The sequence below is a fragment of the Hemicordylus capensis genome, chromosome 3 (assembly GCF_027244095.1).
Source record: "Hemicordylus capensis ecotype Gifberg chromosome 3, rHemCap1.1.pri, whole genome shotgun sequence".
In the NCBI taxonomy this organism is placed as follows: domain Eukaryota; kingdom Metazoa; phylum Chordata; class Lepidosauria; order Squamata; family Cordylidae; genus Hemicordylus; species Hemicordylus capensis.
The window spans coordinates 326225374-326252599 of record NC_069659.1 but is presented as its reverse complement, the minus strand read 5'-3'; the positions used below and the strand labels follow the sequence as shown (position 1 = coordinate 326252599).

The following is a 27226-nucleotide window of genomic DNA, read 5'->3' as shown; positions in this document are numbered from 1 at the left end:
GCTTGGAATATGGAATGGCCTGGAACGCGGGTCTCAGAGATGTGACTTGGAATGGATGGTCCTGGGACGCGGGTCTCAGCAATAGGGTGGAAAACGCACAGTGGCCTGGGACGCGGGTCTCAGCCATGTGGCTTGGAACATGGAATGGCCTGGAGCAAGCTCAGTGGTCTGGGGCGCGGATCTCGGCCATGTGGCTTGGAACGTGGAATGGAACACCAAATGGCCTGGGATGCGGGTCTCAGCAATATGGTGGAGAGTACACAATGGTCTGGACGTGGGTCTCAGCCATGTGGCTTGGAACGTGGAATGGAACACCAATGGCCTGGGACGCGGGCCTCAGCAATATGATGGAGAGCACACAGTGGTCTAGGATGTGGGTCTCAGCCATACGATGTCTCCGGTGGAGCGGGCCAGAGTCCTCGTCTTGGGGCCACTCTTGTTTTTTGGGTGTTCAAATGGGCGCAGGGCGCAGAACCTAGAATGCAGTTGGGCCTGGGGCAATGGGCCTCTGTGGAGTGGTGCAGAATGAGGGGCATGCGGATGGCCCAATTTGTGCCAATATTGCCTGAATTCCTTGAGAAGAATCCGGTGCCGGATATCCTGCTGCTGCTTTTCGGGGGCAACGACTTGGTCAGCCAGTCAGGATTCTTGCGGTCTCAGCAGACCATGGTGCTGGCATGGTGCCCGGATGTTGTTATACGCTGGCCTGACAGCACACAGCGGAGGTTACGGAGTGGGGCACGCAAACAGAATAAGATCAATAGGGCTAGGCGGGGAGTCGCAGCCCGCACTCTACAGGGGTGACGGGGTACACCTTTCGCCCGAGGGGATGAGGCTATGCATGGATGAGTGGAGGCTGGGATTGGCAGTGGTCCTGAGGGGCTTGTGGGGTGCGGGGCGTTAAGCTAGGCTAACGCCCGCAGTGGCAGGTACAGTGAGGAGGAAAACTGGGGAATAATCAGTGCGGCAGCTGAGGTAAGCATTTGGCTTCAAGTAGGAGGAGCTGATCCCCTGAGGCTTGACAGATCGGGGATGCAGCTCAACTCCTACCCCACTGTTGATGGCATCCTTCCTTATGGCTGGACAGCATTGGAGAGGTGGTGCTGGCGACAGGGACCTGACATTAGGTTGGCTGAGAAGGGTGCTCCCACTTTACGGCAGCCGAGTCGCCTCAAGCCAAGGTGCCAGCACCCTAGGTTTTAGGGTAAGGTGGCCACACGCGTGGCCAACCTGCGAGGGTCCACACTGTTGGGGGGTTGGAGTGCCAATCCCAGCTGATGCCTAACAACTCCACTGCAATTGGAATGTTAATAAAAGTGGCCAGTTTCACCAAAAGTATATGTGTCCGTGTCTCCTTGGGGTCTGGGTGCAAAAACTAATTCTGCACACAGATTTTAAAAACTAGAGAAAACACTGCTCCCTGATAGCTTGCAGGTACTTGGGGGAATTCTGCCCTATATGTGAATACACATCTGCCATTCCGGAGGAGATGCAAGCTAAAAGGTTTTAAAAGCCCACGTGAAAAACTCCCTAGAGAAGTCTATATCAGGTGGTAGTTCTTCTTCTTCTACTACTACTACTACTACTACTACTACTACAGCAACAACAACAACAACAAATATTTATGTACCGCTTTTCAACAAAAGTTCCCAAAGCGGTTTACATAGAGAAATAAAAATAAATAAAATAAAGATGGTTCCCTGTCCCCAAAGGGCTAACGATCTAAAAAAGAAACACAAGATAGACACCAGCAACAACCACTGGAGGCATGCTGTGCTGGGGACTTTATTTATTTATTGTTTGTTTGTTTGTTTGTTGAATTTATATACCACCTTTCATTAAAAACAATCCCAAGGCGGTTTACAAAAATTAAAAAACATACAATAAAATGACAATAAAAATATTAAGCTAAAAATATAAAACAAATCTAATTTAAAATCTATAAAATACAAGCATAAAAACTATACTTGGGTAAAAACACATAGAAGCCGCAATAGAAAACAATCATGTAAAAGCCTGGATAAAAAAGCCAAGAGTTAACAAGCTTTCTAAAAACTGTGATGGAGTCTGAGGAGCGAATGGCCACTGGGAGAGCATTACAATGTCTGGGGGCAGCAACAGAGAAGGCCCTGTCCCGAGTGCACAACAACCGAGCCTCCCTCATTGTCGGCACCCGGAGCAGAGCCCCCTCAGATGACCTCGTCAAGCGGGCAGCAACCCTTGGGAGCAGGCGGGCCCTCAGGTACCCCGGGCCCAAACCATTAAGGGCTTTAAAGGTCAAAACCAGGACCTTGAATTGGACCTGGAAATAAACTGGCAGCTAGTGCAACTCTTTCAGAATGGGTGTGATGTGCTCCCATTAGGCAGCTCTGGAAAAACCCTCGCTGCCGCATTTTGCACTAGCTGTAGTTTCCGGATATTCTTCAAGGGCAGCCCCACGTAGAGCACGCTACAGTAATCCAGTTGTGACGTGACTAAGACATGGGTAACTGTGGCCAGATCTGCCTTCTTGAGAAAGGGACGCAGCTGGCGCACTAGCCGAAGCCGTGCAAAGGCACCCCTGGCCACCGCCTCCACCTGAACTTCCAAAAGTAGAGCCACGTCCAGTAGTACCCTCAAGCTGCGTACTTGCTCTTTCAAGGGGAGTGCAACCCCATCCAGAACTGGTAATATCTCCTCATCCCGATTGGCTCTTTCATTGGAATGGATAGGGCCAGTTGCTCTCCCCTTGCTAAATAAAGAAAATCACCACTTTTAAAAGGTGACTCTTTGCTCAGAAAGCAGGGGATTAGCAGTGGTATAGAAATATGATAAATAAATAAATATTCTTGGTTTTGGCCTGGTTTTCTGCATACATGCCTCCTGCCCTGCCCCTGCCCCCACCCAAACACTCTTGTGATAATTTTGAAGGGCCAGTACTAAAGGCACACAAGAAAAGCTCCACACCCTTAACTGAGAAATTGTGCGTTGAACATGCGTAGCTGTTGAATACTAAATCAGATGACTGGTCTGCCAGGGACAATATTGCCCACACTGACTGGCAGCAACTCTCCAGGGTTCCAGACAAGGGTTTTCCCAGCCCTACCTGTAGATGCTGCCAGGGATTGAACTGGGGTCCTTCTGCATGCAGAGCAGGTGTTTTACTACTGTGAGCCCTTAAAGAACTAACCGGGGATCTCCCAAGCCTCACAGAGATACACAGAGAGGGAAAGCTTGAGAAGTTCTTCACTTAATTTTTTGGGGGAGGGGGAATATTTTTTGTGGGGGCGGATCTAACAGGTTTTGTGGGGGGACTCAAATGCCTGCAGGCGGGGCGGGAATCTGCATCCCTGCATCCTCAGTTGAAGTGTTGCCGTCAGCTGGCACTGAGTCATAAAGACATATTGGAAGACGCTACCCAGCCTTTCAAGGGCAAGCATTTAGTCCCTGGCCTACCCCAAAGGGGTCTGGCTTAGGGAGATTCCAAGCCTTGGCCTCCCTGAATGCTGAGCACTTCCTGAACTAGTGCAGAGGGAGATCCACCAGCCCAACTAAATGGGAGCTCAGCTAGTCACCTTTGGTTCCCTGGGTTTCTTTTGCATGAGCAAAATCCATGTAATTCACGTGCCTGCCAGTAGCTTTGCTCCTGACCCTATCCATAGCTGTTGTCAAGTCTATTCCTTCATTCACTGAAGTTGGATGTTGGTCGTACTACCAGCCAGTAGCGGTCCGCCTGGGTGGAGTGGGCTGCGGCGGCAAAGGAGCCACCGATGTGGTCCATTCCTACTTGCCTCTCCCCATCCTGGCTACCTCATTCTGCTTCATCTCCCACACCGCCATGTTAATCCCAGCAGGGGCAGCTCGTGAACTCACCTCCAGGGAGGGGGGTCAGCAGGTGGTTTCTTTAACTGTAAACGGAGCCGGTGCTCCGTGCCGCCCAGCAACCCCCGCGGCGAGGAATCACCTCCACCACTCACCTGGCCACTGGCGGGGGCTTGCCTCCGTGGGAGCCAGGTGAGTGGCAGAGGCGAATCCCCACCATGGGGGCTGCAGGGTGGCATGGAGCACCAGCTCCGTTTACAGTTAAAGAAGCCGCTGCCCCCCCCACCCCCAGGAGGTGAGTTCATGAGCCGCCCCTGAACCCCAGGCACATGGACTGCTCATTTATGCGGGTTGGGGAGTCACCAGGCTAACATTATAATGCCCTTATACAAAACTATGGTGCGACCACACTTGGAGTACTGCATCCAGTTCTGGTCACCACATCTTAAAAAGGACATTGTTGAACTGGAGAAGGTACAGAAAAGGGCAACCAAGATGATCAGGGGCCTAGAGCACCTTTCCTATGAGGCAAGACTACAACACCTGGGGCTTTTTAGTTTAGAAAACAGACAACTGCGGGGAGACATGATAGAGGTCTATAAAATCATGCATGGTGTGGAGAAAGTGGAGAGAGAGAGATTCTTTTCCCTCTCACACAACACTAGAAACAGGGGTCACTCCATGAAATTGATTGCCAGGAGGTCTAGGACCAACAAACGGAAGTACTTTTTCACACAACGCGTGATCCACTTGTGGAACTCTCTGCCACAGGATGTGGTGACAGCCAACAACCTGAATGGCTTTAAGAGGGGTTTGGATAACTTCATGGAGGAGAGGTCTATCAATGGCTACTAGTCGGAGGGCTATAGGCCACCTCCTGCCTCAAGGGCAGGGTGCCTCGGAGTACCAGTTGCAGGGGAGTGATGGCAGGTGAGAGGGCATGCCCTCAACTCCTGACTGTAGGCTCCCAATTGGCATCTGGTGGGCCACTGTGCGAAACAGGATGCTGGACTAGATGGGCCTTGGGCCTGATCCAGCAGGGCTGTTCTTATGTTCTTATGTTCTGTCTTTCTTCCAAAAGCTCAGAGCAGTGCATGGGCCCTCCTTTTATCCTCACAACACTGTGAGGTAAGATAAGGCAAGAGAAAGCAAATGGCCCAAGTCACGGAGCTTTGTGGCTGAGTAGGGATATATGTTGTCATATATTTCCTCCCAGTTCTTGAGTCTGTAATAATCTGCAAAAATTGCAAAAAAAAAAAAAATAAAAAATTGTGTGCTTTTTTTTAATACTACCATTTCTCCCCACAGAATTATAATCGTCCTCCCATCATGGCACTGGCTGTCCCAGTGGCAGTAAAATTTCTCCAGAGGGGTAACAAAGAACTGTGTAGGAACATGTCGAGTTATCTATCCCTGGCTGCAATTAGCAAAGCTGATCTCCTGGCTGAGCACACAGAAACAATTGTTCAAAGTGTCCTGCAAGGTAAGAAGCAGCTGAATTCTTCTGTTCTAATTTGCTGACAGATTAAATTCTACAAGTTCTGCAGGATTCTCCATACAAGCAGTATTTTAAAATATGTTCCTTGCAGTAAATGACGACATGATGGATTGTCAGATATATGTGGTGTTCACGGAGAAGTCATCGGAACCCCTTTCAAACATGAAGCACTAAACAAGTGTGTGTGTGTTTGTGTGTGTGTGTGCGTGTGCGTGCACATGGGGCGGGGTGGGGGGCAGACAGACATCACAATGGTATGTTTCTTTCTTGAAATGCACACACATTCATTAGGCTTTGTGAAGAGAGCCCCCTCCTCCAGTACAACTTGACCCATTAAGCTCTCGGCACACATTCTGATGAACTCATGCACACCAGGTTAGGAACCTGCTGCCATGATGCCACTCATAGGATTATAGGAAGCTGCCACCTACTGAGTCAGACCATTGATCCATCTAGCTCAGTATTATCTACTCTGACTGGCAGCAGTTCTCCAGGGCTTCAGGCAGGAATTTCTCTCAACCCTGCCTGGAAATGTTTCACACCTGGCTTATTTCACATCTCCTCTGGAATGGAGATGTGCATTCATATTGGCCAAATTTACCCCGAAGTCCCTGCAAGCTATCGGGAGCACTTCACAAACAATTCAGGTTTTTCATCGCACGTTAGTATGAGGCCCGATTTATATCCGGAGTAAAAAGATCCACTTTTTGTGTCAGGTTTTTTTTTTTTTTTACAACTTTGAACTCGCAGTAAAGCCTCCACGGTAAAGCTTGCTGTCTGGGAACGCTCCTGGAGATGCTAAGGATTGAACCAGGGACCTTCTGTATGTTAAGCAGTTGCTATACCACTGAGCTATGTACCCATCCCAAAAGTTTGTCTCCATTTGCATTCATCTAGTCCTTAATAATGTCTGCAGAGGGTTAAAATCTTGAATAGTTCGGGTTTAGGGCTGATCTATATGTTTAGCAGAATTACACAACAGAGGCCTTCTGTGATTAAAAATAACAAGTAGTCCTGTGGCATCACTTTAATCCCTGGCATCTCAGGTAGGACTTGGAAAGATCCCATTCCGAAACCCTGGAGAGCCAGTGCTGGTTAATGTAGAGAATACTGACCTAGATGGAACTATAGTCTGATTCAGAAGAAGACACCGTCATAAATCCATATACAGGTTGAGTATCCCTTATCCGAACTGCTTGGGACCAGAAGTGTTCCAGATTTCGGACTTTTCCAGATCTTGGAATATTTGCATACTGTAATGAGATATCTTGAGCATGGGATGCAAGTCTAAACACGAAAGGTTACTGTACATTGTATCTTTTTTTTAGGTTTTATTCAAAGTTTATAAAAACAAATAAGCATTGAATTTACGATAACTACAGGTAGCTGTAAATGTAATGAAAACTAATTGCGAGAAAATTATCAGCGCAATAATGTTGCAGGCGCACACTGTGGTGGTTTCCGGATTTTGGAGCATTCCGGATTTTGAATGTCCGGATTAGGGATACGCAACCTGTATGTGCAAGCTTGAGGTCTGCTCTTCTTTGTGCTTTATTACTATGCAGAGTGCAAGTGAATATACAGTGCATCAAAGTGGGCATTATCTACTGCCAAATAGCTCTCTCACTGCCATAGCAAGATAGATAATATCAACACTTAAAGTGGGATAAATAGTGCTTTCCAAAGTCATATCTGATGAAGCAGGCTCTGGGCCATGAAAGATTATACTAAAATAAATTTTGTTAATCTTTAAGGTGCCACTGACTGGACTCTTTGTTGTGTTTGTTGCAACAACATGGCTTTGGAATTAAACTATGCTGAGTCTGAGTTTCACAGTATCAAATTTACTAATGGATTCCAACTCAGTAGTTCCACGGAACCTCTGCTTAATGGTTTTGTTGTTGAGCTATAGTGCATTTAAGGTCTAATACAGAATGTCCTGGTAGCTTGAAATACTCCCCACTTCTAGTACTTTATTCCTGCAGGTATGTGTGTGGAGACTTCCCTGCTTGTAGAAAGTTAGCATATCACAGGTAAAACTTTCAGGTGAGTCCTCTTATGCTAGTTTCCTACATGCAGGGAAGATTTTTCATTTTAAACAGGAGAATATTTATATCTATTATCCCCTTCCCCCACTACATTTTCCACACCACCTGTAGTGTCAAGAGATACACTCTCTTAAGGACTCAGCAGAGGGCCAGATACTTACTGCCTAATCTGGTCCATTGCATGGAGGAGAGAGTGAGTGCTGCCTCCCTCTTCACCCATAGCAGGGGTGGATCTACCATTGGGCAGCAAACACAGGCTGCCCAGTGTGGCCAGGACTGGAAGAGTTGCATGCCGCCCATCTCTGCAGCCATCTGCCCTCCCACTTGCTACACTCCACCCTAGTCACTGCGAGCAAAGGCAAATGGACTGCCATCTGGCAATACGCACTGGGTATTGCCATCATTTGTACACATGCTGGTTCTTTGCTGCCAATGACAACAGGGGAGGCGTGTGGGTGGGTGGCTGCAGAGAGAGAGATGGAGGCAGATGATTGGATGGGTAGAAGCTAGCTGCTGTAGTGCGAGCTGCCAACAAATCATGCTATAGGCCACTGCCCATGATGCTACACTACCCATAGGGTTGTCGGCTCTGACTGAAGCTATACCTGGAGACTTTTATCCCAACATTTTCCCCAATACATATCAATGAAAAATGATTCCTCCTCAATCTTTCCTGGAGACTGATGCTGATTCCTGGAGATGCCAGCCCAGTCCTGGAGGGCTGGCAACCATACCCACCTGACATGCTGGCCACACCTCCATGGTCCCCACATGAGTTACATGGACAGTATTTGTGTGTAAACCACACAGCTGTATGCCAAAATTGTGCGGTTGACACCAGGGAGAAAAACTGGAAATCAACTGCACACTTTGGGTCCATACACATAGAATTTCCATGCACATCAACTACGTGCCTTGGCCATCAAATATGTGCCTTGACCCTGTGTTGCACAGAAATGTGGCAGGGATTTATGTCGTTACAGTTTCAATTCATTTTCGCAGTATGACAAAACAAACTTTGAATACTAGCAGATAACACAGCATGCAATTAAGTTACTGATGTGAAGAAAAATAGTTCAGGGCACTTTTAAGTAAACCTGCAGAGGAGCTCCAAGAGTAAACTGAGATTGACAAAAGTAAACTGAATGACAAAATCTGCGGTCTTAGATTTCATGTACACAATTAGTCGCGTATCTGTCTATGCAGACACTACATGCATTCAGATCATTAACACCACCCTCTCACTTGAGTAGCTAGTGGCTTGATAAATAACCCAGAATGCTTTACACCAGGGGATGTCTACAGGAATACCTCTTCCACTAAACTATGGATGTAACAGCATAAACATCTGCATGATAGATTAAATTGCCCCATCAGCAACATGTATTCATTTCACATATTAGAGCAACTTTCCAAAAGGTGCATTTAAGACAGATGTCTGACACACCACAATTTGTAACTATGGGTTACATGTATTACACAGGCCTGGGTCATGACTCCAGGAACATCCTATCCTTCCATTTTTGATACATGGAAGATTATACAAAAATCATAATGTTTTCACTCCTTCATGTGTGCAGTTCTGTGTGCAGAGAATTGAATGAAATCTGAGAATACAGTGAAGCTTTCATTTACACTCAGAAAGCAATAATGCTCTTCAGTGATGCCTGTTCTTCCTTGTTTATTTCTGACAAGTATCTCTCACCTTTCTAAAATTTAAAATACTATCTTGCATGAGGTAATATGTTCCGTTTTCAGCACCACCATTCTGTAAGGTTTTTGAAAAATAGTGAAACATTAATTGGGGAGCAGCAAGGATGTTAAGTGTTTTTCCCCATGTGTGGGGTAAGCATTTTATTTCAGAATGAATTAAAAATTGAACAGAATTGGGTCTGTTCAGTCCAATTTTTGTTCCAAAATGTATGCAGATGGGTCCTGTAAGAAACATATGTCATCTATACCAGGGTTTCTCAACGTTGCGTCCCCCGATGTATTGGACTTCAACTCCCATAATCCCCAGCCACAGTGTCCTTTGGTTGGATATTATGGGAGTTGAAGTCCAATAACATTTGAGGACCCAACGTTGAGAATTCCTGATCTATACCATTAATTTCATATGGGACCCCTATTCATTTTCATGGGAGCAGGGCTTACCTGTGTGTGTATTTTTAAACAATTTCACATTTCCAGAAAGTGGTGGAGTTCTTTTTAGTGGTTGCCTCCTAGCAGCCTGCCATCTGCCCCCGCCCCCCCAGCAATGCTCAAGAAGATGCTGTATCATTGTCAGACATTGTGGAAAAGAAATGGCAGTAACCGGTGGGGTCCACCATGTTCTTGTGTTGGCCACCATCTCTGCCCAGCCCACGATGCCTAGAACCATGTATAATCAGAGTATTGTAGAGGGCAGGGGGAGCTGATGAAGGGAACTTTGTTGCTCCTTCAAGACTTCAGGTGCTTTAAAACACACACACAAAGCCAGCTGTATGCCACCCTACATCAGCAAAGTGCAACCCAGTCAAATTGTATTACTAATTAAGTTGCATAGGGCAAATATTTGAAAAAGAGTCCATACTGTGCATGAAGAGTCCCTTTTAGATGTAATTAGTGGTGAATAAGAAACATCAATATTCTAAAGATAACATCAGCTCTTAATTCTCTTTATTTTTTCTATTTCTTTTTGCATTTGCATTATTCTGCCAGCAGCTGTGGCTCTGGATACCTGAGATGAAATTCCAAGAGATCAAACATTTCAAAATAATACTGTAGAAATGAATGGGCAGGATTACTTTAAAAAGAAATGCATAGACCAGGGGGCCTCTGCAAAAGTACATGCATGCATAGGTGCTGTGATGTGCCATGTACATGTGGAAGTGTCCTTAACTGGATGGGGTGCCTGCAACCAGATGTTGTTTGCCAAGTTTCAACTGGGGAGGCTGATTGCATAGAGCAATTGAAAGATCAGCCATAGTGCCAGTCAGCTGTTTGGGAGAGGAAGGGAAGCTGGATTCAAATCTACTGGACCTACCCCATGTCCCCAGTGAACAACTGATTTTGGTATGATTGCTTTGCACATAGAACTCTCTGTGTGTGCACAGTTCTGTCTGCATCATGCAGGCTTCCTTGATGCACAATCCAATTGGTCAATGTTGGGTTTTAAACTCTTCAGCCTGATCTTATGAATACCAGCACAGAAGCTTAAAGGACTGGCCTTCTCAGGATGCTCTTGAGATGGTGTCATATTTATGCAGCAATAAATAGGGGTACTGGCATAGTGTCTTTCCTTCTTCCAGCTATTTTTTTCCTGCACAGAAGATTGATGGAGATGGGATGGGAACAGAACAGTTGAATACTGCTTACGATGCTGGAGTCTTGAAAGCTGCAAAGATGAAATGCAATCTTTTCCACCTTGTAACCATTTCTCCTTCTGTCAAGAAGGCTGCAGGTTTCTTACAGGCCAGAAAACTTCCTTCTTTAAATGCCAGTGTGAGGGCTTGGTCGCAGCTGATCTTCAGTCTAACCATCCCCTGCCACCAAAAAGACTGCTAAACCAATGTGAGTGCTTAGGCTTACAGTCACTAAACCCTCTGTCATTGGAAAGAACATAAGAACAGCCCTGCCGGATCAGGCCTGAGGCCCATCTAGTCTAACATCCTTTTTCACACAGTGGCCCACCAAATGCCACTGGGAGCCTACAGGCAGGAGTTCAGGACATGTCCTCTCTCCTGCTGTTACTCCCCTGCAACTGGTATGCAGAGGCCTATAGCCCTCCAACAAACAAGACCAAAACTTAATAGTGTAGTAAAAGGGGTAGGTAGGTGTGAGGTAGGGCTAAAATAACTGACAGAGACACCAGAAAAAGATATTAAAAACAAGAACAGGTATACTTGTGATAAAAAGGTTTCAAAAAATGCAAAAAATAGTACAGGAACAGTAGAAGAAACGTTAGGTTGGCAAGAATACGAAGATTACAAAACGCAACCAAGTGCACTTGCTAGTCTTCTGTCACAGGGCCTAGCAGGTAGGCTAGTGGTTCGTGGTCTGGTCTGGTTGGTGGCTAGTGGTTCGTGGTCTGGTCTGAATTCAGACTGAACCTTGGTTGAAAACCAAGATTGGTTGAAAACCAAGACCTCAGACTGAACCTGGATTGAAAATAAAACGGCTAATATTATAATGCCCTTCTACCAAACTATGGTGCAACCACATTTGGAGTACTGCGTACAATTCTGGTCACCACATCTTAAAAAGGACATTGTAGAACTGGAAAAGGTACAGAAAAGGGCAACCAAAATGATCAGGGGCCTAGTAACCAATAGTAACAGTTTACAACTTTCCCTCCAAAATTCTGCAGCTGACAACTTTTACTTCAGAGCTGCTTGTCAGAGATAGCAACATCTTTAACCCTTACAGAACTTGGAGCGGACACAGAACAAGGCAAGTACATAACAAATTACAAACCATAAAACAACTTGGGGAGGAGTCATTCCTTCACAGTCAGTTACTGGACTCTACTTTAGCAAATCTAGTGCAAGCCATGGGGGATACTGAAAACACAAGGGATATCACTATAGTATAATTATTGCACATTTAATGCAATATTGTGACCCACATTTAATGCAAAATTGTGACCCAGAAGGCTAAAGCAAACTGTAGCATTCATTATTAGTTGTGTTTGCTCCTTAAAATCCTTAGTACAAGCAGGCTTTTTAATACTGAAAGTTAGAAACTTTTATTTTGTTGAAAATATTTTTTGCTATGTTGGGTTTGTGGCCTGTGGCTTGTATCATTTTTATACTGCAAATCTATCTATCTATCTATCTATCTATCTATCTATCTATCTATCTATCTATCTATCTATTAAATTTATATACCACCTAGTATAAAAATCTCAAGGCAGTATACAGAATTAAAACATAAAATATAATATAAAACATTAAAATTCATAAAAAGATAAAAATAATAAATAAAAAACACATTAAAATTTAAAAGTTTAAAAGTTTGCACACAATGGGAGTATCAAATACCATAGGTTAGGGAATGCACCCTTGCATGTTCCATAACTGTAGTGAAAGCTGACTCTTCAAATGGTTACCCAAAGTAAAAATATATTCTGAGGATGAAGTTCCTTTTTAATCGTCAAAAAATAAACAAATGTCAGTCCTCCACAATTTTCTGTGCTGCTCATAGATAGACTCTTAAAATGTGATCACTCAAATCTCTCCACATGGAAACTTTGCATAAGGACTAGTCGCGTACATTGCTTGTCAGTTGCACTTGGTATCTTCAGAAATCTGAAGCCAGAACCTGGTTTATACTTTTGTGCATATTTGCACAGGCTACTTTTGACATGTTTAGTGTAATATATAGCCAGGCTTTATGCTCCCTCGCTGGGGCATAATGTATTCCTTACTGTGATTGGCTCATAAGTTAAGCCTTATTCAGGTCTTGTTATTCTACCTGGGCAGGAAGAACAGGAATATGCCAGCAAACTTTGCCTCTCACAGTGGTGTGCTCCGTGGCCCCAACTCCATGCTATCAACAAGTCAAGCATTTGTCTGAAAAGGCAAATGTTGCACTCAAAGAAATATCCTTACCATGGTTAGGAACACTTGGGATTCTATCATTCCCGATCATGTGGTAGATCTCTCCCCAGATACCAGTTTTATCTTTTCAGACGAATACGAGGCTATGGAGCATGCCAGGCTGTGGAAGAGATTGTGGGGGGTGTCATCTGGAGTTTCCCTGGAAGTTTTTCACACTGGGCTTTTAAAGCTGTTTAATTCACTTCTCCTCCGGAGTATCAGCCAGATTTACCCCGAAGTCCCTGCGAGTTATCGGGAAGCAGTTTACACACAATCCGAGTTTTTCACTGTGCCGTAGAGTGCAGCCCGATTTATATCCAGGGTAAAAAAAAAATCCACTATTTGTGTCTGTTTTATGGGACAACTTTGAGTACGCAGTAAAGCATCCCCATAAACTCCCAGTAAAGCCTGGTGTGAGTAAATGTCCCTGCTAACTGAGCAAAGAGGCACCTTTTAAAAGTGGTGATTTTGTTTATTGAGCAGGAGGAGAGCAACTGGCCCTATCCAACCCCAGCACAGCAGCCCTCTAGTGGCTGTTGCTGGCATCTATCTTATGTTTCTTTTAGACTGTGGGCCCTTTCAGAACAGGGATCCATGTTTGTTTGTTTGTTTGTATTTCTATATGTAAACTGCTTTGGGAACTTTTGTTGAAAAGTGGTATATAAATATCTGTTGTTGTTGTTGTACTAGTTCTCTATGGGCTTCAATTGAGTATTTTTACTTATGCCTCCTCTTTTGCTAGTGTAGCTTTACACTATCATCAGGGCCATGAGCAATTACTTCATGAACATCGCATCTCAACTGTGTCTCACCCCTTTCCCTAACTCCTTTTTCCTCATACTGACAGTATCCCACTGTCACAGTAGTGGCAACTAAAATTCACTATACCACTGAAGCTTTTCCTGGGCGTTTTCCAGACTACAAGATTTGCAACGGTTAATGCATTGCAAACTGTGACGGAATAGTGCAACAGTTTCAAAACTAGAGTAAATGTTTGTTTAATGCTTCTTTGTAAGCTGGAGGCCATTCATATTTCCTGTCCATTGAAATGTACTTTCCAGCCAGGAATGTCCATATTCTCATTGAAACACATTTATCTACCTCTCCTCCTGCTCCATTTGGGCCAAAAGGGTCGTGATTGCTGTGCAATTCCACTTGCTTAAGAGCCTCCCCATCTCTTACAACTTTTAAAAAGGCAGTCAAGACATATTTGTTCACCCAGGCTTTTAATTGGATACTGTTCACCCATGATCAGTGGGAACTGCCAGATGGGGTTAAATCCCCACGGACAAGCACCTACAGAGCCCTGGGCGGCCAGATCAGCCGCCCATACAACTGCCAGCTCCGTCACTGAGCCGGCGGGGGCTGTGGGGATCGGGAGCTGTGCGGCCCCCAGAAGTTCCAGCATGCCCTGCACAAGTGCGCAGGGCATGCCGGAGAGACCCCCGAGCTGGGAGGTTGCTTTTTAGCCTCCCGGTTGGGGTCTACTTGTGAGTTGCCGCGGCATGCAGCACACAATCCAAAAGCCTGGGTTAGCGAAGCACTTGCTCCGCTAACCTGGGCTGGGGGGGGGGCGCGGGTAACTTTAGCGGGTGACCCGCTTTGGTGAGACTGGGCTCGGCTGCGAGCCCTATGGTTCTCACGTGCAGGCGAAATCGGGCTAGGCTCCCTTAGCCCGATTTCGCCCAGTTGTAAGAATCTCCTCACTGTTTTCATTGTTTGATTATTTTTAATAGTTTTAACATTTTGGATTTTAAATGTTTTAACATCCTGTCCCTGCCTAGTCAGCTTTGGTCACAAATAGAATTCGTCTTTAGCCTTACTTAAGATTGATGAGTGACTTCAGACATTGCCTTAAGCATTGCAGCTGAATACACAAGTGATTTCTGCATTTGGCTGAGAGAACTTATGGTGCATGCATGCCCTAGAAGTGGATGTTGCCTGTGTATGCTTTTTCTTTGAACCTTACAAGAAATCCTAACACCGAAATGTGGAAGTAATTTCATTAGACATCTCTCAGAATCGTGAAAGGTGAGAGCACCTTTCACGATTCTGAGAGATGTCTAATGAAATTACTATCTGGTAAATGGAGCAGCTTGGCCAGTGGAGTATACCATCTGTTCCTTTTAGGGTACCTTCCAAACATGGGAGGCTTCAACCCTGTTTTCACAGGCTAGCTTTGGCTGGAATGGTCAGAGGTTTAATACAGGCCTTGGCCATATTCCAATGCAGAATTAAGTGCATCTAAGCCTCCTGATTTCAGTATGTTTAGATGTACTTGACTTTAAGACTGTATTGGATTATGGCCATAGGGTATCATTCATCTCTTCGACCTCCCAAGTATGAGGTCTGCTTGTATGAGATGATTCTGTATGCAGAACAAAATAAATATACCGACTATGTAGCAAAAGAAGGCAACAAAAAAGAGAAATACACCCCAAAGCTATTCTTGCTTTAAGAAACAAAGCCCCTTGAAGAAAAGTCCAAGAGATATATCAGTTTGATAAAGTATTTTTTTTATCTACAGCACAATTTTACAAAAATAATTTCAATAAAATTAGTACAAAATCAATTTACAATATAATACAGCTGCATCCTCTCCAAAGGAGCAAGAAATCTGGAATTATCTGCAATGATCTGATTGCTAGGTTGACCCTCAGTATAAATAATATCTTGTACAAGGCACTCCTTTTATTGATGCATACCAGTAACAATGAAAAAAAGAACAGCAAATATTACTTCATTACTTTTATATGGTTCATCTGTAAAATTCACATTTAATAATATAAAATCTTACACATGAGATCTCTAGAACACAGTGTAATATTAGCTCTATGGATAAAGAGTTCCCGCCATTTGTTTGTATATTTATTTAAGAAACATTCTCGAGCCACACGTGTTCCTAGATACCCCACAACACAAGTGGCACCTATTTGTTATGAGTCCAGTAGGATTAATGAAAGCCATCTCTGTATTATTATTTCAATATAATTCTTCAATATGTTCAAAAACAGCTTTTGGTTAGGTTTTTACTTTTTTTGCTAAGACAATGTTGCATCCATACCTCAGTCAGAGATGCATGCATACAGTACTAACTCTTCGTGAGGTATATTTAAGAGCTCGTGCATATCATGTAGCTGCCATGTGGCAGCTACTTTAAATTGTTGCCTGTGGCAGCTGTGAATGCAGTTCCACATGGTGAGAAATCTCCAGGACTAAAGCTGCTAGTGGTTCTGACAGCTACTACAGTCACTTGTGGAGAGCTCCCTTCTAGCCCTCTCTCAACACTGCTCACTCACACATCCTTCCTGGGACAGCATCTGGCTTATTTTTAGACTCAAAGCAGCAGAGAAGGAGAGTTATAATGACTGTAGCTACTACAGTCATCTGGAGACCTCTTACCACATGGAGCCTCATTCATGGCTTCCTGTATGAACCTGGGCTGTGTATCTTGGCTCATCTCATGAATCAGGCAATTTTCTTTCTACTAGTGCAAACCTTTTCTATATATAGTTTTCTCAGAACCTCTCGGTGGAGGCTGTATCATGCCCTAGGAATGTTAGATATTTCAGGTTTGCCTCTTTTGGTGTGTGTGATGAGTTTATATAGAACTTTAAAGGGTAATTGCTGCATTTGTTCAGTGCCCAAAAATGTATTGAGCTCCTCCATGAGGCAGAACCTCTGTTACCCCCCAGCCAACTACATTGCCACGGATGTAACATGACTCTTCTCCAGTCTGTCTTGTTATCTCTTTGTCACTGAGGATTCTGTTCCAAATATTAAAGCCAGTTATTTTTCCGGAGAAAGCTAAGGATTCGTTGAAACCACCTCCAACACAGCAGCCGTTCTTTTCTTGGCCAATCTGCAAAATCCCACCATCAGGAATAATGTGGCCCTCACCTATTTTTGAGGTGGACACCACAAGCTCTCCATTTACCCACAATGACATACTCCCATTAACTGAGTTCCAGGTGCTGCAAAGGTGAGTCCAGTGTCCAGAAGAGATGGCATTTGAGGCAATAAGCTTATTCTGCTCACTACTCACAGCAAGAACAGCAGAATCATGGCTAAGATAAAGCTGAATTTCATAGGGATTTCTCTTGGTTCCATATGAAAATACAATAGTTTTGTCTAGTATTTCAGTCACTTTCACCCATGTGCAGGCAGTAAAGGAGGAGAGTGTCATTTCAGTAGTTGGATGAACACTTGCAAAGATCTTTTTAGAACGCATTGGGAATAAAAGAGCTGTCTCGCAACCTGCAAAAATGAGAATGAACTTACATTATTAAATTGCATTCAAGGCTCATTTGCAGCTGATAGGACCATATAATTTGTTCAGATAGTTCCGGAAAACTTCTGTTTTCAATAAGCAGAATTCCAGTTTGCAAAGCATCAGCACTGACATGCATGAGGGACAAACAATAGATTTGGCATGTAGTGGTATATGAGGCACAATGTTGGCAAAGTAGGGTTCAAAAAATGGGGATCACTGTGTGCCGACTCAGGCTGAAATGTTCAGACTCTTAAAAAGGCCTAGTGATGTTTGCAGATTTTGTATTTCCTGGCTTGGAAATATGAGTCTCACAGACTTGCAATGCACTCATCACATACAAGATGAGCATTATGGCCTTGTAGATTTTAACTCACACCAGGGAAGAAATCAAGTCCTCCCTCCCATATACCTCAGTAATATCCTTCTTATTTAAAAAAGGAATTTATAATTATGCTGTCCTCATGTGCTAAAACTGCACATTTTCATGGTCTGAAAATTGGTGGTTTTGTAAGAACATTTTTGTAAGAATTTTCAGTGAACAGGATCCAGACTAAATCATGACTAAGCATCATTGAAATAAATTAGACAAGTTAGCCATGACTAACTGAAATTCCATTCTTTTCAATGGGGGTAAGTCATGATTAATAGTTTGGATCTTGCTGAATGTGTGATAACATGATGTTTTGCCACCTTATGGAGATATCTCAAAAACAACCTATCATAGAGATTTTGCCATATCAGTAGTACTCATGAAATGTGTGCGTACTCATGAAATCTATGGGACCAAAGAACAATTCAAAACAAAGAGAAAGAGGAAAATCCCTGACTTGGGGCTATTCTATTGGTAGTGCACAAGCATAGAGATATGTTGATAAATATGGGGGAAAGTGATAACAGAGTTTTAGGAAATAGGATTGTCTACTAATATGTAGTCATAAATGAACATTGCATTTGAGGTTCACTCAATTTCTTGTTTTAAACCCCTAATCGCTGAAATGCATCTTGAAATCATAGCTGTAATAAAGAAAAGATTTTTTTAAAAATCTTCTCTTATTTGAGTGGTCATATGCCTTGAACTTTGAGTATGTTAAAAACATTTTGACGATTGAGAAGTGGGACATTGGTCGATGCTTCTGCAAGGATACTTCTTTAAAGAGCAATGAGCTCTGTTATAGACATGGTTTTTTAATTAGTAGGATTTCTAATTTTATTATCTATCAAGAGAGTAAGCAAAATTAAAACCAGCTTCATGACACACCAGCAACAGTGTGATTAGAAAACCCCTTTGGAGTCAATCTGGCAGGAATCCAGGATATGTGAGAGATCAAAACCAGTTGCTGAAACTCCTTTTAGAAAATATTTCCATAGAGACCTATAAGTATTTCAAAAATTTACTCTTCTTGTTCTTAATCAAATTATAACTCTCCTTACTCCTATCAGAACATATGGAACCAAATTCTGGCTTCAACTTCACTTCTGTTGTGAATTAAGAACAGGCTCTGTGAAGTCAGTGGATTTATTCTGGTCTTAATGCTGACTTCATAGTTTGGGCAAAAATATAAATCACAATCCTGCCAATGTTAAGCACTTTATGACTGATTAGTTTCATTGGGTTCAATGTAAGTATGTGACTCTGTGTTACAGCCAATGTGTAACTACTGCTGAAAGCAGTATGGCTGCACGGTGCACCTTCTCCTCCTGCTCCTCTCTCCTCTGTAATGCTGAGTAATGCAAAACATGCATGTTACATCATCATGTTGTGAGTTTCTCTCCCACTCCGCTCCCATTCCTGCCCCCAAGCAGCAGCCAATGAAGTAGAGTGGGAATGGGGAAACAAAGAATTTGATGCAGTCATGTCACATGTTGCATTGCTAAATGTTTCAGATGGGAGAGGAGAGGAGAGAGGTTGTTGCTTACAGTGGCAGCCACATAATGGCTGTAATATCTGGTTGTGGCATAATTTTCTTATGAGAAGCAATGAGAGTGAAAGATGCTGACGTTTATGGTTTGGGCAAATGTCTAAGAGGGGAAAGCTCAACAATGTTAACGCCTTCCTCTCAAATAAGGCAGGTCTAATTCAAGTCATGCAAAGCCCCCTTTGAACCTGCCCGAATTAAACTGGGACCGACATCCTTCCTCCACCACTTGCAGCCAGGGATTGTGGGGGTTCACAAGATGCCACTGTTCTCTGGCTGCAATGAATGGCGGCAGGGGCGTAGGGACAATAGACCAAGGGGGGACGGCCCTCCCTGAGCTGCCAGGGTCTGGGGGCCCCACTAAGGCACCCACTTGCCCTTGGTCAGGGCACCCCCTTGCACTCTCCCGCACAAAGCGCTCACTGGCTGGTAGCATGAGATGTGCCCCTCTCCTCCCCAACTGGTGTTCCATTGAAATGCTGTCTGGGCTAGGGGGAAAAGCCCAGCCAGCCTGCCAGCATTTCAATGAAACACTGACGGGAGAATGGAAGAGGGTCCGAATAGACCCTCTCCTGGGCAGTGGCCATGCCCCCTGCATCTGACATCAGATGCAGGGGGTGTGGCCAGTAACAAGGATGCTGCCAGTCAGCCCCTGCAGAATTTTCTGAGTCAGGAAACACTCAAGGAGGCAGGGAGAAGAGCTCCCAGTCAGTGATTTTATGAACCATTGACTGGGGAAACTGCATGGGCTGACTGGCTGGCCCCTTAGGGGCTTAGGGGGCATGGCTTGGAGCACACACACATGTGCTTTGCGTGCGTGAGCAAACAACAGAAGGGGCGGGGGAGCTGCCAGCAGGACTTCATCCTCCAGCCACAAGTGAACGCCCTACACTCCTGGATGGCAGGTAGGGATGTGCACGAGCTGGTTTGGAACCTCCTTTAGGAAGCAGCCCCGCAGCCAAACCAGTTCAGTGGGATGGAGAGCGGTTCCCTTAAGGAGCAGGTATGCAGGTCTTTCCTGCTCTGCTGCTTTGTGTGTGCTGACGTCACATGCAGCCTGCAGGGAACAGTGCCACAGCTGCGAACGGCCTTTGCTCGAGCGAGTGCCATGCCCGGAAAAGCAGCAGAGCAGGTAAGGACCTGCTTACCTGCTCCTTAAGGGAACCTTTCCTGTCCCGCCCTTGTCTGCACAAATTGCTGGTGTGCATCCCTAATGGCAGAGCTCAACCATGTGAAGTCAATGAATCTGCTCCGCTTCAGGCTTGGCTGACTTGAACTGGGGCTCACACCTTCCCTCCTCCAATTGCAACTGAGATGTTTGAGGTTTGCAAGAGGCACTTTTAAAAAAGTGGTGCTTCTCTTATATTGCGGTGGGGGGGAGAGCAACTGACCCTTTCCACCCCCAGTTCAGCATCCCTCCTCTGGCTGTTGCTGGTGTCTACTTTATGTTTCTTTTGTATTGTGAGCCCTTCTGGGAAAGGGGACCATTTTATGTACTTATTTCTATTTCTATGTAAACCTTTTTGAGAAGTTTTGTTGAAAAGTGGTATATAAATATTGTAACAGTATAGTAGTAGCAGCAAGTCTTCACCTGCTGCAAATAATGGTAGCCTTCTGCCATTTGTTGCTCCATCCCTCATTGGTGAAATGGAAAGAGGTAACATAAAAGGGGGAGTAGTGGTTAAATCAGACTGTTTTGAGTATTCCAATACACATACATGCACACACACAATCCTTGGGGAATGCTCAAGGCAACCCAGTGTATTTTCAGGCCAGACAAAGGCACAGGATACAACTTTATTTCCCTTTGGCTGGATCATGCCATTATCATTGTAAGGAATTGCACAAATAGAAACCAGAAGAAGAGTTTCATTTTATTTCAGGAGTGTGAACTAAAATGGGCACTGATTTAAGAGTGTTAATTTGATGTGTATGGGGTTTTTTTAAAATTAAAACCTACTGCTTTCCCAGGAAAGTGCAGTTTAATACTCATTTCCCACACCCCATTAAAATAATCAGAGGAATGTGAATAGTTTTTTATAGGTTTTTTTTTAAAAGGAATTGCTTAAGGGCTTTTCAAATTAGAAAGAGTTATGACTGCAAAAATGCACTTTTAACCATTATATTTTAATATGGCCTTATATTTGGTGTATTAATGTGTGTCATTTAACATTATCTGTGTTATGGGACACTTTTTTCCATCTGCCCACCCGAACTTGGTATATACATTCATATTCAGTTCTAATTAATATAAGTACTGCACTAGAAATGACATAGAAGGGTACCAGGATGCTCAGTGAGCTTGAGCTTTGAAATAAAATATATTTGAACGGGTTTTAGATGTTGATTCCAGTTCTCATATACATTTTCAGTTCTGTGTGCTGTGCAGGAGTCTCTTCTCTCATTGTTGAGTTCTGTCTATAAGTATAAAAGAAATATCTGCGAAGCAATATTTTACCTAGTTGGGCTTGTGATGGCATAACACATGGCATGGGTTATTCAGCCATCTGCTTATGTTTTCATATTCAAATAAAATAAGATAAATGCAATGTTTATGTTGCAGTTTCAAAGGCAGCTGTTCCTTGGGAGACACATGATTGGCATTGCCAATCTAAATATTCATTGAAGCCTAAGAGTAGGGCAAGATTAGCCTTGGTGAGAATGGCTAATGTTCCTTTGTATGTCTAGCAGTTAAAGTCCTGTGCCATTGTTTTTATAGTTTGCTAACATGTCTGCTATCTTGATTTTTTTTAAAAAAAATCAAATTTATTTCCTAGATTAGCTCAACTAGTTATCATACTAACTTCTATAGCTGCTTAAAAGTCCTGGTTGAGCTGCAAGCTGAGAGAATAAACTTGAAGGATAAATATACAAAGTGTTATTTTATTAATTTTTAATAAAAATCATGATGTGCATGTGGGTGAGTGGTAGAGTACTTGAAAGGACTGGTTTTTCCGAAGGAAATATATGGTGGTGGGATAGAGGGGGTAGGGGAGGGCCCTTTGTGATGTATTACTGCTTGTTGTACCATACAGGTGAAAGCTTTTCTACCTTCCCGAGCCCCCTGTGGAGAATCCATTTATGCCTTGAAGATGGAAAATTGATGAAGGGCCTGTTGACACAGTCAGTGAGCTCACAAGTTCAGGTTTTGCTCATAAGTAGCCTCTGGGGAGCGTTCTAAAGGAGGCAGCAGGTATGTTAGTGGGGATAGAGAAGGAAAGCAGCCCCCTAATGAGGCATGGTGAGGCGGCCGCTTCTGGTGTCCAATTGACAGAGGCAGTGGAAGTGCCCTGAACCTGCAAGCTACTACCTCCACTGGCCCCCTCTTTGCACCCCCTCCCAGCCCCCACCCCACCCCACCCCTTACCTGGTGACAGGAGTGTCACCACTGCTTTGTCACCTTTTCCTCTATTTCCTCCTGCCATTCTTTGACTTTTGAAAATGGGGGAACAGGGAGCAGAAGGGAGAAGAGCTGTCTGGGTGGGTGGTAAGGGGGAAGCACCTCACCACTGACCACATCACCTTAGGGGCAATTGAGGCTTGAGCAGGACATAGAGGAAAGAAGGGGCTGAAAATGGCACTGAATAGGGTTTCTGGAAAAATGTTTTATCTTGCCAAGTATAGCTAAGGATTGAAGTCTGTAGCCATAAACACGGTAGACAAGAAGATATCAAGGTCTTGGAAACTTGTCTGCTGTGGTGAAACTTGGTGGACCAGTTTAGGAGACTGTTTGACCCATCTTTCTGAGATCCAAACATAGGTGTTGATGTTGTCCTCCGCATCATTTAATATAATCCTAGCTGCAGCTTATGCAGTCAAAGTTGGATATAGTTTAGATGGATTTTTATGTTGTGTGTGCATGTTCTTTGGTTGCCATATTGCTTCAGCTGGGCATACATATATTAAAGAAAGTCTGGTCCCGCAGAAGAAAGACTTTCTCAGATTTCACAATCATATGTCCTATTTATATAATCATGATATTGACTAGTATATTTAACTGAGTTGTTTAACATAGTGGTTTGTGAATGGATGTGAAATGTATTAGTAGTAGCATTGCCAACAGAGTTTAACTTACCAACTGGCAATAAGTGCTGTGTGGTCCTTCTTTGGGATTCTTTCAGTTCAGCCATTGTTTCCTGCAGTTCTTGCCACAGAGAGTGCAGAATGAAATTGTCCCCTCTTGACATGTAGCCGAAGCTGTCTTCCTGGGGCAAACCCCTCCGCTGAGCATCCATTTCAGTCCTCCTCTGCCAAGCATGCTCCAGATGGCTCAGTCTGTTGGACACATTGTGGCTCAGCTGCAGAATCTCTTTGAGGATCTTTCCTTGCTCGAACTCATGAAGCATCCCAGAAAGGTCCCCAGTTTCTCCATTGTTCTTTGGCAGCATTTGGTCCATTTGGCTCGAGATCTGGGAGGTGGCCTTCTCAATGGATGTGGTGCACGTGCCAGCAAAGTTTTCCAGAAAGTGAAGCACTTCCCCTCTCAGAGTCTGCAGTTCCACCTTAAGGATTTCATCAAGGCTCTGAAGCAGCATGTTATCTTTCATCTGGGAATTCTCAAGCATAATGAAGAGTTTGTCCCATTCTGTGTGTTCTCGCTGACAATCGCATGAAATTGCTAGAGCAGAATACACAGCAGCTGTTAACACTACTAACTTTCTGTGTTTGATGGTTTTCTGTAAGCAAATAGCTATTTCAAGCAATATGTGTTCCCTGTTTCTCTGCATGCTCCCAAAGTGCCAATGATTTTTTTCCCCAGAAAGCAAAAGAAAGGTATAACATGCAGATAGTGACTGGATTATTCCTAATTTCTGCATTATAAAGGGAACCTGGAGAAAAGACCCCAAACATCTGCCAGACTTGTTTTATTAATGCTAAATGAGGGTCTTGTAACACTGATGCTATTTTTGTGTCTGATGGCGGCAGCTTTTGCTGCTGTGAAAGAATAAGAAGCATGAACTCTGAATGCTCTTTCTTTTGTTGCTTGAGAAGCAGATACTGCAGTTTGTACTTAAAGACTAGAAGAAAGGCAACCCACCCCCAACCTACCCCTACTTACTTTCTTCCGTTGCAGGAATGACACTTTCTACTTCATTGTCAAAATTCATGAAAAAGAGATCCTCGTACTCATCGTGGTGCTGACTAGATGAGGAAGACCAGAGCGCAAAACACAGCATCACAAAGGAAAACATGTCTTTGGATAAGATTCCTCAGCCGTTTCCTTGAAAGTCTCAGTGCCTCCTTGAATGAATAAGACTCAACCAGAGATGATTCTGTGAGAGGGAGTCACTGAGAAGGAGTCGCAGAAAGCCCTTAAATAATACTGTGAGAGTGCCTGGACGTGAATGAATGAGTAATGCTTGTGCTGGTGCTGTAATAGGAGTGCTTCTGGTTATTATTAATTTTTTTGGATGGGAGTTGTGAGGAGGGGGGAGGTGTAGAGGATTGCACAATCCTGAACCTTAAAAGTTTGAAATGTGGGCGGGTTAGCAAAGAGAGTGAGAGGGGAAACTATGGAAAAACTGCTCTTTCAAATTGCAAAGCTCCTGGGAGATTGGGTTTTTAAACAAGATACCCAGGGATTTTCTGAAGGTTGAGCAGCAGGAAAAATAAATATAGTAAATTTGCTGGACTAAAGAAAGGAATTTCCAACATTATTTTAGAATCATTTTAGAGTGCAGTACTTGGTTATGTTAATTTGAAAAGCCCCAAATTACATGTTCTTGTGTTTTAAAATATGGTAATTTAAATATATCATGTTTTCATTATCACTCATGATTCATTATTAATTACTAGCAATATGCTAGATTAGTTGGAAAGGGGGCCTGTGTGTTGCAAAGGATCCCTGCTGGGACCTCTTTTTCCATCGCAGTGTTCACTTTATAAAGGAACTCATTTTCTCATTATTGGAGAAAATAAGTACCTGGTTGTGCTTTCTGCCAGTTGCCAACTGGACATAATCTGTGTTCCCCTAAGACTGATGATCAGTCTATTGTCTAATAATCAGGTATATATGTGAATGGGACCTAGGAAGGATTGCTGCCACACAGTCCCAGGTGCGAGACACTTTTCTCTCCCTTTGGGCATGTTGACCTCATCCATTCAGGGGGATCTACTCCAGGAAGCTTGCTTCTGTCCATGGAGAGATCTTGTTAAGTCAGAGCTGTTGTCTGCAAAGTGGTTTATAACCCATATATTTTCAACACTCACAATAGCATTGCGAAATAAAACATTATAATTTCTATTTTTCAGGAAGGACACTGAGGATCAGAGATTGTGACTCACTCAAAGCGCCCCTATCAGGACTTGGTTTATTCAGGATCAAAAACTAGGTGCTATTAAGATGGGCTTCAAACAGGAAGTGCACACAATGTGTCCCTTTTCTGTCCAACAACAACCATAGAAGGGACAATCTAGCTTGGGATCATGGCGGTTAACCCATTTCCCCACACTGGTTTCCCACTAAAAAGTGGTTACCCCTGCTAAATGAGCAAAGAGACACCTTTTAAAGTGGTGATTCTCTTATATTTAGCAGGGGCAGAGCAACTGGCCTTATCCAGCTCCAACAAAGCATCCCTCCAGTGGCTGTTGCTGGTATCTCTCTTATGTTTCTTTTTGGATTGTGAGTCCTTCTGGGAACAGGAGACATTTATGTATTATTTATTCTATATAAAACGCTTTGAGAACTTTAGTTGAAGAGCGGTTTATAAATATCTGTAGAAGTAAAAAATACCTCTCCCTCAAGTGGCTATTTGCTTCCCAAGTGGCTATTTGCTGCAGTGCCCTCCAGACTTCTTGCTCATCATACTAAACCCAGAACTAGATGTGGCAATGGCTGTATGACTGCTTCCAAAAGAGGCAGTCCTGTGTCTTCTCCTCCTTCTCCTCTCACTCCTATGAAAGTCTAGTAAAACAAAAACATGTGTGACTCAATGCCAACACTACAAGTTTTCCACCCTGCAAGTGGCAGCCAATGAAACAGAGGGGAGGTGGAGAAACTTGTAGTTTTCTGATACTACACTGTGTGTTTACTAAATGTGATCAGAAGAGACAGGAGGAGGAGGAGTTGTGGGGCTACTATTTTATAGTGGCAGCCATGGTTCCTGTCATGTCTATTTTTGGCCTGATAAAAATATTTTGCAATGTGATCCAGCTGATCCATTCAATGCTAAATGCAGATGTACCCAAACTACACAGAAGAGATTTTCAGCAGCAGCTACTGTTCCATTGTGATAATGGTTGAATTGGTCCTCAGATTCAACAACTAAGAGTTTCAAACAAATTTCATATTCTAGTGGCAGATTCTAATCCTCTTTCTCCTCTGTATGGTGGTATTGTGGTGCTTCTGGTCCTTTCTGGAAAGTCAGCTCCAGAAGGTGGTGCTGGGAGCCAGCATGGTGTAGTGGTTAGAGTGCTGGACTAGGACCGGGGAGACCCAAGTTCAAATCCCCATTCATCCATGAAACTAGCTGGGTGACTCTGGGCCAGTCACTTCTCTCTCAGCCTAACCTACTTCACAGGGTTGTTGTGAAAGAGAAACTCAAATATGTAGTACACCGCTCTGGGCTCCTTGGAGGAAGAGCGGGATATAAATGTAAAAATAATAATAATACTGCTCTGCTCCATGGCCATTGGCTTTTGAGGTGCCACAGAGATCTAGCTTATTCCACAGGGCAGCGGTAGGCAATGTGCAGTTCCCCAGATGTTGCTAAACTACAACTCTTATCACCTCCAGCTACAATTTATTACAGCTGGGGATGATGGGAGTTGTAGTTCTGCAACATCTGGAGAGCCGCACATTGCCTACAATTTATTACAATTTGTAATTTACAATATTATTGCAATTACAATTAGCTACAATTTATTACAGCTGGGGATGATGGGAGTTGCAGTCCTGCAACATCTGGAGAGCCACACAACCTCAACATGTAACACTGGAAGAGGTCACCCAGAGGTTTGGGCTGAGGTTTTATCAGTGTGCTGATTACACACAGCTCTACCACTCCTTTGCAACATCTGATCCCAGGGAGGCAACGAAAACCCTTGACTGGTCTTTGGAGGCAGTTATAGGATTGATTAAAGCAAACCAACTGAAGCTTAAACCGAAGAAG

General features: G+C 43.8%; 2 protein-coding genes across 9 annotated transcripts in view; one reads left to right on the top strand and one right to left on the bottom strand.

The window, feature by feature from the left end:
* Positions 1-27226, top strand: part of VEPH1 (ventricular zone expressed PH domain containing 1) — a 221294-nt gene that overhangs the window by 28437 nt on the left and 165631 nt on the right. For 4 of the 8 annotated variants that reach the window (XR_008320208.1, XM_053312344.1, XM_053312345.1 and 1 more), the window contains exon 5: positions 5110-5284. Coding sequence is in view for 7 of the 8 variants with exons in the window: in XM_053312344.1 (XP_053168319.1) it covers positions 5110-5284 (175 nt within the window). In the remaining variant the exon portion in view is untranslated. Of the gene's footprint in view, positions 1-5109; positions 5285-11695; positions 11776-22150; positions 22309-23500; positions 23569-24189; positions 24846-27226 lie in introns of those variants that run through there. The other 4 variants (XM_053312348.1, XM_053312349.1, XM_053312350.1 and 1 more) reach the window with 4 other exon arrangements.
* PTX3 (pentraxin 3) overlaps positions 15422-27226 on the bottom strand; it is a 39281-nt gene continuing 27476 nt past the window's right edge. The window contains exons 2-3 of the mRNA XM_053312352.1: positions 23191-23733; positions 15422-17183 (exon numbers count right to left, since the gene is read on the bottom strand). Coding sequence (XP_053168327.1) covers positions 16564-17183; positions 23191-23733 — 1163 coding nt within the window. The 3' untranslated portion in view covers positions 15422-16563. The remainder of the gene's footprint in view (positions 17184-23190; positions 23734-27226) is intronic.